The 10,130-nt window shown below is 34.8% G+C and overlaps 2 protein-coding genes across 5 annotated transcripts in view; one reads left to right on the top strand and one right to left on the bottom strand.

Annotated features, from left to right (window-relative positions):
• LOC110093572 overlaps positions 1–1,918 on the bottom strand; it is a 21,333-nt gene extending 19,415 nt beyond the window's left edge. Inside the window, exons 1-2 of one of the 4 annotated variants that reach the window (XM_028694119.1) lie at positions 1,856–1,918; positions 1,339–1,502 (exon numbers count right to left, since the gene is read on the bottom strand). The gene's annotated coding sequence lies outside the window, so the exon portion shown is untranslated. Of the gene's footprint in view, positions 1–1,338 lie in introns of all 4 variants that reach the window. The other 3 variants (XM_028694118.1, XM_028694117.1, XM_028694116.1) reach the window with 3 other exon arrangements.
• A 1,869-nt stretch (positions 1,919–3,787) lies between these two features.
• On the top strand, positions 3,788–9,559 carry LOC110093576 (WAT1-related protein At5g47470). The gene is made up of 7 exons (XM_020818506.2): positions 3,788–4,079; positions 4,174–4,239; positions 4,423–4,539; positions 6,179–6,416; positions 7,178–7,339; positions 8,010–8,161; positions 9,397–9,559. Exons 1-7 carry the CDS (start codon positions 3,871–3,873, stop codon positions 9,557–9,559), a joined length of 1,107 nt encoding a protein of 368 aa, XP_020674165.2. The 5' UTR covers positions 3,788–3,870.
• The last annotated feature ends 571 nt before the right edge of the window (positions 9,560–10,130 follow it).

The raw sequence follows: 10,130 nt of genomic DNA, 5'->3' as shown, positions 1-10,130 counted from the left end.
TTTAGGAGATTTGGAACATGTTTTCTTGCTGTCCAGCCTGCTAGAAGGTCTCCAAACACTGTCCGGACATTCCAGGCTGCCGAATACACCTTCAAGAAATTGCTGGCAAGAATTCCTTATTCCGGCAACCTCTCCAAGAACGACGATCCAAGGTTCCTTCTTCCTCGGAGCGACCTCGATTCTAAGGTGGAGACTCTTCTTCCGCTAAAGCCTAGATTAGTTGAGCGTATGGGCTCCAAAGGTGAAAATTCTTATTATTAAATTGGGGATTTTTGTTCACCGTCGTAGTTTTACAATTTGAACTTTGCATTTTTTTTAAATTGTTTGGTTTCCGGATTTTGCTCATCCTTGCCTAAGCAAGTTAAAACCACCAATTCTAATGATCACTCTTTTATTATAAACGATAATTTTATTTTGGGGTTATTAAGTTTCAATTGCTCTTTATAATTTCCTAAAGTAACTCCATCGCATGTACGTTTCACATCAGCTTTAGCCTCAGCTGCTGCTGAGATAATCTGGTTGAGACAATTGCTACAAGAACTTGGTTGTCCGCAAAGTTCATCCACTACGTTATACTGTGATAACACATCAGCTATAGCACTAGCAAACAATCCAGTTTACCATGCTCGAACAAAGCACATAGAAGTTTATTGTCACTTCATTCGAAATTGCATCAAAGATCAAACAATTCATGTTCATCATATTTCAAGCAAGGATCAACTTGCTGATTTGTTAACAAAGTCACCACCCAGAGCTCAATTCCGATCGATATCATCCAAGCTGATATCTTCTACCGAAACATCAGCTTGAGGGAGGGTGTTAGACAACTCAAGAACGTTTCAAGATAATTCAGTTATATGACAGCTGTAATGTACAACTGTACTGTACGGGTACAGCTCATACGAAATGTATAAATACATGTAATGGATACTAAAATAATATAGAATATTCCTGCAAAGCTTCTTTCCGTTTCAGTGAGACAGAGCTTCCCTGTCTCTGTTCTACAGAACTTCTCACATGCCACATCTGTGTACGTCTGGATGTTTTAAGAAAAACAACAAAAGACATAATAGTCGCAGTTGAGCTTTCTATATAACAACATTACATGAATACTATTTTTCAGGGCTATCTACATAACACAATCAAATCATATAAAGCCAGCATTTATTTTCTTCATAAACATTATCTCAATATGTTTTCTATAAATCATTACTTTTCCTGAAACTGAAAGATCTTCAGTTAAAAAGTAATTAAAAGCATGGCATAAAAACCTTGGGCCTGTTTCAAAATACACCTTCAATATTTAGAAAAAACAAACAAACAAAATCAATGGCTTACCTAGCTTGAACGTGCGGATGGACAGGTGCAGGGCCGAATCTTCGAATAGAGCTAACACAAAGGAGGTCGACGACAAATTGGGATTTTTGTAGTGTTACTTGCAAAAATAGGGCCTGTTGGGATGCAGGATTTAGGCCAGATTTAGGCAAGATTTGAGCTAAATCCTGCCAAACGCCCAAAAATACAAAGTTAAATCTCACGGTAAGTCTAATCTCAACTTCACGGCGTTTTCGTCATTTTTGCCCCAAATCCGGGATATCGTAAACCCGAATTTTTTGCGGATTTCGTAAATCCGACCGAAGAAGCGCGCGAAAGGGGAGAAATATCGTTGACTTCGCGGCGATCTCCTGGCGCAACTTCCTATCAACAGGAACAACGTCAAAGAGAAGAGAAGGCCGAGAAGCTTCTACTCTTTCAGAACTCTACTTCATGCGAAGCAGAACAGCAACGAATAAATGCAGAAGAGGAAAAGCAAACCCTAGACAGGCAATGGCAATCGAGTCGATCGAAGCTCTACCTCACGCGAACCAGCGAAGCCGAAGTCTCTGACGCTCTACTCATCGCCAACGGCAACGAAAAGACAGAAAACAGGATAGCCAACCCGGCTATAAGGATTAGATTAATTCTTAGTTTCTTAATTAGACGTAGTTTAATTAGCTTAATTATTATAATTTAAATATAATTAATTAATTAATTAATTACGCAATTAGTTGTGTAAATATTAATTAAATAACTCGTTAGTAATAGAATATTTAATTGATTAATTAGATAATTATAAATATACTAAAATAATTTTTAAAAATTAATGAAAATTTTAGTAGTATAAATAGTAATTAAATGATCAATTAATTTAAATTTTAATTAAATAATTAATTACATAATTATAATTACACTAAAATACTTATTAAAATAACACCTAAATAAATTAGTGATTAAATACTCTTTTTTTTTAAATAACATCCTAATTATAATATTTGCAGTTAAAATTAAAATTAAATTAATAAGAACTCATATTTAAAACACAAATGTCATATAAGTTAACCACCTTAAATCCTAGATAGCATTGCTAAGCATTCTCACAAGATTTGTCAAATTTTAAAATATTTATTAGAGGCGGTACAATTACAATAGTTTGGAGAGTTCGGCGAAGCTGGAACGGAGGTCAGGCCAAAGTCTAACTCATGCGTTAATCGGGTGGAAGTCCGGCGACAATCAAAGGTCAAGTGGTGGTCTGGCAGGAGTTTGGTGGATAGGGGAGCTCCGGTGGTGGTCGATAGCCGATGATTGTCCGGCGGTGGTCGGTGGCAGGACGGTGGTTGAGCAGAAGTCCGACAGAGATCCAATGGTACTTGGCAGAAGTCCGATGGAGGTCCGGTGGTGGTCCGTAGAAGTTCGTTGGAGATCAGCGAGAAGGTGCGACGGTGGTTGAGCAATCGAACGATGGTTTAGTCGACCGATAGGAGTTCGTTTGCGTTGGTGCTTAGGTGGAGGAGCTCTAGATCTTTGAAACTTCAAAACTCTCTCCAATCTCCAGAAAAATGTCCCCTTCATGTAGAGAGTGGAGGTATATTTATAGATTTTTGTGACACACTCTGTAAAAATAAAGGAGATCCATGGTAAATCCGACGAGCTTCATTTGATGACCCATACTGATTCTCTCAACCATAGAATGTTCGTCTCGTCGAGCCACTCGATTCGACTAAAAGCATATCATATTTGGTGATCATTTGGTCATCCAATCAATGCTATGAACCTTTCAAATACGCTTTGGTCCCCTGGTTTGGATCTATTTGGGCTCGGTCTGATTTATTTTGGTGTCGTTGAATTCATCGCCTTGAGATGTTCAATTTGACTATAAGCTTGTAGAAATCGGAGTTTAAATGGTTTCAAATTTAATTTTAAAAGTTTCTAATTTGAATATTTCGCGAGATTCATGACCGATCGAGAAAATTTTCAATAACATATCAATTTCAATAGGTATCAAAATAACTTATTCCTATACACATACAACACAATAACTTGACAGTTATTTTACTTAAATAAAATATGTTAATTTTGTAGAATAACTTCACGAAGTAATTTTATGTACAATAAATTCAAAATATGTTTTACCGAAATAAACAGAAAGCCTCCGTTTCCACCGTTTGGTACCCGAAGCGGGCCTTTGGTTCGTTGGGACGACAAGAGCGGCGCATAAAAATCAGTAGACGGAAACAATGCGTGGCCGTCCATCACACCATTCACACGACTCTCAACGCTATGAATTTCTTATCGTGAAGAAATCCGCATAAAATTTCATATGCGGATTCCCAGCCACTGCTCTCTGTCGTTGGCGAGAGATGCATTCGGCCACGTACTTTATTCCATTGGGAGGGAAAGAGAAAGCTTGCAAGAAGAGCGACAAATGACCGAATGAATAATAATCCTCAATCCCCGAACCGTCCGCTCGCCACATATACTGCCGCGAACATCGCGGGCATTCCGACCAGGAGGCGACCATCAGGCTCGCCGCCACGCCACCCAGCTTCGACGATGGCCCCGACGGGGAGGAAGCCGAATGCGGAGTTCATGGAGGATTTTCTCATCATCTCCGGCCTCATTGCTGTGCAGATCATAGGCGCTTTCTACATAGTGCTCTTGAAACCTATCCTATCCCTCGGAATCAAGCCTCTGTTCCTCGTAATCATTGGAAGCTTGGCGATGGCCTTCTTCATCTTTCCCTTCGCAATTGCATTGGAGAAGTACGAGATTAATTTTTGTTTTTCTTCTTTCTTCCTCTTTGTGTTGCAGTTATCTTTGTTTACGATGCTGATTTTTTTGCTTTCCATCGTGCAGGAAGAAATGGCCATCAAAATTGAGCCTTACTTTGGTGGTTCAGTTTATTCTGATTTCCTTGGGAGGGTAATTAATCTCTCATGATTGAAAACTGCAATGCTCTTTTTATTTAGTTATTTTTGAATGATTAAAGTGAAAACCTCCATGAGAATTAGTCTAACTGAGGAAAAAGGGAAATTTAGAGTTCTGTCTTCCTTGCATTTTGGGAATAATGTTGTCCATTATTTATTTATTGATTTATTCTTGCAGGGTGACTACATTCCAATCTCTAATGTTCGTGGGAATCAAGAAAACTTCCCCAGCTATAGCCTCGGCCATGCCCAACCTTGCGCCGGGGATTATTTTCATAATCGCGGCTTGTCTCAGGTAGAACTTATTTCCCAACATCCAGGAATAGTGTTAGTTCTTACTGCATTCTTAATCCTTAAGAAGATCATGAATAAAAACATCCAGGAATAGTTTGCTGTCAATTGTTTCTATCCGATCAATTTTTCTTTTTTAAAATGTCCTTGTGGCAATGGAAACATCTTCTTGAATCCTTGGAATTCCATCTTGATCTTCTGCAGTAGTTCTTGCTGGACATTTTTAAGATCAAGTATAATTTCATTGAATTCGTCCATATGCTTCCTGAGATCTTTTGACTCATTCATTTAGAGAGGGTATAGATGTTTTTTTTTTTTTCAAGAAAAAATCGATTAGCTAAGGACCTTTTTAAGAAAATTGATTAGCTAAGAAAATTTTGCATTGGTATTGTCCCCTTTGCTCTGATACTAGTTGTAGTTATTCTTGAACAATCAAGATTACTCACAGGAAGTCAATTAAGAGCAACCTTGGAGGTGATTTAGTCCTTTGTAACCAACTCAAAGTCTAGTGGAATCGTTTTCAACTGGGCTAGGCCTCGTGATTTTTCCCTTTTTAATGGTTTTCCACGAAAAAAATCTTATGTTCTCTGTGTGTGAGCTAGTTATACGTACAACGTTAAGACGCAGAATTCAATCTCTATCGCCGCGTATTTTCTAGCCCACAACAAATATAATTTAGAAAAGCAATGTAGATTGAATTGGAGAAGAAATTCTTCAGCACTTGTTTAACACCCTTCACAGAGCATTGCGCTCAGTCCTTAAGGAGAGAATGAAAATAAAAAACCAAGCTCCCTAAACTCAAAAACCTGTAGCTATTTATATGTTAATAGCAGCAGTTTCACAGAACCCAAAAACAAGTGATGCAATAAACTAACTATCCTGAAAACAAGTAAAAGACTAGCATAATCAGGGAAATTATGGTAAAGCTCGAATGATCTGCAAAACCTGTTAAATCTGGATAACTTATGCTTCTCATTTTTTGCTTTAAAAGCTTTTCAAAATTTACATTCTTAAGATTCATTTGGGACAGCTTTTTTATTACTTCTAAAAACAACTTTTTAGTATAAAAATTAAATTTTTTATCAAAAAGCTGCTTTAAGAAGCAGTAAAAAAGTCATCCCAAATGAAGCCTTAGGCAAACTTCCTATCATGCTTTTCTAAAAGTACTTCTATTATATCCATTCGTAAATTTGTCATTACTAGTGCTTCATTTTGTGGATCATCAATGTTGATCAGGTATTGTTTCTTTGGCTTCTTCTTTGTAGCGAAGGAGAAGTCCTTCATGCAATGTAATTATTGGTAAAAACTGATAGGTCTGTTCTAGCCTTCCAAGGAACAAAAGTAATGCTCCAGCCACCATGAACATTTTCAGATGTACTTTAACTGCTTGCCTTTCAATTTATTTTTGTGATGAACTAATGCACTAGTGATTTCTTCTATTTTATATTAATAAGAAGAAAACATAAAAAATTGTTGTTTTCAATTAATGATAAGCCTATATTTTCAAGGGACTCCCTTGTAGATTTTACTGTGTTTCGTTACTATTATTGTTTCTCCCGATTGTCTTTCTTTTTTTTTGAGGATTTTTTTTTTTATTGGGATTGCAATGGACCAGTAATATATGAGATTGATTTCCATTGTAGGCTTGAAAAACTAGACTTTAAGTGCAACTACACTAGAACAAAGATCCTAGGGACATTGGTTTGCTTGACTGGAGCAGTAGCCTTGAGCATCTTGCAAAGTCCTACAGATCCAACGGATTTTGGACGCTCTTCTGTCTTGCCTAATCCGTCGCCAGTTAATGTGTACAGGGACTGGATCATTGGTTGCTGCAGTCTGCTGGGAGCAGTTCTCGTTCTATCCTGTAGCACGGTTTTGCAGGTTATACACAAATCACTCAACTCTGTTTTCATATACTGTTTTTTTTTTCAAAAATAGCAGTTCTTTCTGACTAAATGCAATGACTAATTAAATGTCTAATATTCTAAATTAAATGTTGATTTTGCTCCCGACCGTAGAATTGTTCCCAACATCCTTATGATTAATTTATTTATGTATCAGATCACTCCATCATCTTGAAGTATTCGTTTCTCTCCCATTCTCAATCTCTTCTTATCATCACCCATTAGGTTCTTCTACATTGGATTTTTTTCTTGGCACAATAATTCAAAGCTTCGTTTGAAACAACTTTTTTATTGTTTTTCAAAACAACTTTCTATTACAAAATTTTTTTTTGTTAGAAAGTTGTTTCAGAAAGCAGCAAAAAAATTGTTCCAAATGAAACCGAAATGTCAGAAGTTTATCATGATCTCCACTTTCATTGCATTGCTCTTTATCAGCAATACATTCCAGAAACTTCAGATTAGACCTCAACTTCATAACATGCATGTTAAAAAGCCTGATAGCAAATAAGGATAACTACCTTATTTTTTTTTAAAAAGGCCTATTACCTTAGATGATATGAATGTAGTAAATTATTTATTAATTTTATTAACCGTATCCTTTTTTTTAATAATCAATGATTTGGGTTAGCTGCAGATATGTATAGACCTGTTACTTCACCTCGAAATTTCATATGTATTATTGTCTCCGAATGCATTTGTCTTTATATGAGTGATAGAAAATCTTCTGCAATATTTTAGGCTGCAACAATGATGGAGTTCCCGGCTCCCTTGTCCTTGTGCTGTGTAACATCCCTGCTGGCCTCAGTACTTACTACAATTGTGCAATTTATCATGGAAGGGAAGCTGGATTTTGGTCAGCCAACTATCAGTATCCAAGCCATCATCTCCTTTGTCTTCCTGGTGCGTATATTTTTTCCCCTCGCACACATATTTTTCTGTTTAGTACAAGTCATGCACTCATTAAATACAGATGTACATAATTAAATATTTAGTAATAATTTATAATCATGAAAGATCATGCATTATTAAAAATACAACAATAATCACATTGAGAGTAGTTTTGTTAATTGCTCAATGATTTGAGAGTATAAGAAGTACATTATTAAACATTTCAAAATGAGTTATAATTATGAAATATTTAAAATCTTTGGGTGTATATAGTAATACATAAAACCCAATTTAATATAGGATTTAAAAAAGAGTTGATCATATTCTTGTATTTATAGAGAGATTATTTAAGTAACTCAAATTTGGTGACCTCTAGATCATAGCATAGACTATCTACCAACAACTCTAAGTAACTCATGCTTAAGATTTTTTTTTTCTTAGGCTTTGTTTGGCACGACTTTCTCATTCCTTTCTAAAATAGATTTTTTAGAAATTTTTGTACTAAAAAACTGTTTTAGAAATCAGCAAGAAAGCCGCCCCAAGCGAAGTCTTACTCTACCTAGTATGTGAAATAATGGGCTCCCAAATGGCTGGTCAATCTTTGTTATTTTGCATAAGAAATTAGGTATAATTAATTATATTTCAGTCTTCTCAATTGTTTAAACAAAATTTTGATATACAGGGAGGAATGCTGATTGCACTATGTGTTGCATTCCAAACTTGGGCTGTGCTAAGGAAGGGGCCAGTCATGGTCTCTATGTTTAATCCCATTCAGACCGTTTGCTCCACGGTTCTTTCGACAATAATACTTGGCCAAGTTATCAAGTTTGAAAGGTTAGTATTCTAATATTCTTTCTTCATGTTTAGGATTTTTTGGGATGATTTGCAATTGTTTTTAAAAGTTACTATAGATTTGATATAAAAAAAAAAAAAAAACATTTTTTTAATTATTGTGAATACTATAAATTTACTTATAAAAAATCAAACAAGATTTTTCTTGCCGCTACCACAATCTAGTGGATTTGGAGATAAAAAATTATTTCTCAATAGAGAAAACAACAAAAATATTTTTATAGCCAAATAAAAATATGATTGATGCGTGAAAAACAGAACTATGAGAAAGATGTGCAGATGAGCTCTTAGGATTCATTTGAGACGGTTTTCTTACTACTTTTTAAAGCAGCTTTCTAATAAAAAAATTAATTTTTTTGTACTACAACGTTGCTTTAAGAAGCAGTAAGAAAGCCGTCACAAACAAAACCATAGTCCATTTAAGATAATCAAATAAGAGGTTGTACACAATTGTGTGTAATCTCATAATTAATTGTGCGCATCTATCAAGTTGACACCTATGCATATAAAACAAAATTTTACTTTTGTTATCAAATTTTGATATGAGATTAAGGTTTCGTTTGGGACGGCTTTCTTACTGTTTCTTAAAACATCTTTTTAGTACATAAATTTTATTTTTTGTTCTAAAAACTTGTTTTAAAAGGAGTAAGAAAGTCATCCCAAACGAAGCCTAAGATTAAGTAATCACTAATGATTTTTATGAGTTATGTGTAATTAACAGCTTTGTAGGAATGTGAAAAATAAAAATATGAGAAAGTTATGCCAAATGAACTCTTAGACTTCGTTTGAGAAGGTTTTCTTACTACTTTTTAAAGCAGCTTTCTAATACAAAAATTAAATTTTTTATATTAGAAAACTGCTTTAAGAAGCAGTAAGAAAGCTGTCCCAAATGAAACCTCAGTCCATTTAAGATAATCAAATAAGAGGTTGTACATAATTGTGTGTAATCTCATAATTAATTGTGCACATCTATCAAGTTGACACCTAATAATTTCTCATGCGTATATAACAAGATTTTACTTTTGTTATCAAATTTTGATATGAGAAGGCTTCGTTTGGGACGGCTTTCTTACTGTTTCTTAAAGCAGTTTTTTAGTACACAAATTTTATTTTTTGTTCTAAAAACCTGTTTTAAGAAGCAGTAAGAAAGTCGTCCCAAACGAAGCCTAAGATTAAGTAATCACTAATGATTTTTACGAGTTATGTGTAATTAACAGCTTTGTAGGAATGTTGGCAATGTTTTTTGGTCTCTACATGGTTTTGTGGGCAAAGATGAAAGAAGGATTTGGGCTACCAAATACTGATGATCAGGACAAGCTAACAGAATCAACCACCAGTGAAGAAGAGGAAGAGGACATTGAGAGACCCCTTTTAAGCTAACAAATTGTTTTTATTTTTTAAATTATTTTGGTCATCAATCCCTATTCCCTGCACAGTAGAAGTATTGTTGGAGGGGAGGCGGTTTAGTTATTGGTTTTGCTTTGAATGCTCTTTTGATTATTTTGAATATTTATTAAATCATGATCATCATATGTAATTTGCTACTACTGCAAATCAATTAAATATACACATAAATATAAAAATTGAAGCGATTAGCTCACTCTCAACATAATCGAAAATATGGACAATGAAAAAAAATTATAATAATATCTTATAATCATAGCAGATTATTGTACACATCTATCTTAAAACAAGAAGATTATTAAAAAAAGATAGAGGAAGAAGAGAATATCTTATACTTACCTAAGTGGAAAGAAATATAAGTTGGTACAATGAATTCTCCGACCCCAACTATTTTCAGGAATGTTATATTGCACTCACTTAAAAATGACATAATACAAAACGATCTTACAAAATCATGGATGTTAATATGGGGCGGTATGCAGTCACCAGTTATATATATATTAATAATACAACTATTTGGTACATAATTAGTAGGCAGCACATGACA

This window comes from Dendrobium catenatum, unplaced genomic scaffold, assembly GCF_001605985.2.
Source record: "Dendrobium catenatum unplaced genomic scaffold, ASM160598v2 fragScaff_scaffold_51, whole genome shotgun sequence".
In the NCBI taxonomy this organism is placed as follows: domain Eukaryota; kingdom Viridiplantae; phylum Streptophyta; class Magnoliopsida; order Asparagales; family Orchidaceae; genus Dendrobium; species Dendrobium catenatum.
Note: the sequence above shows the minus strand (reverse complement) of the source record. Positions and strands in the feature narration are given on the sequence as shown.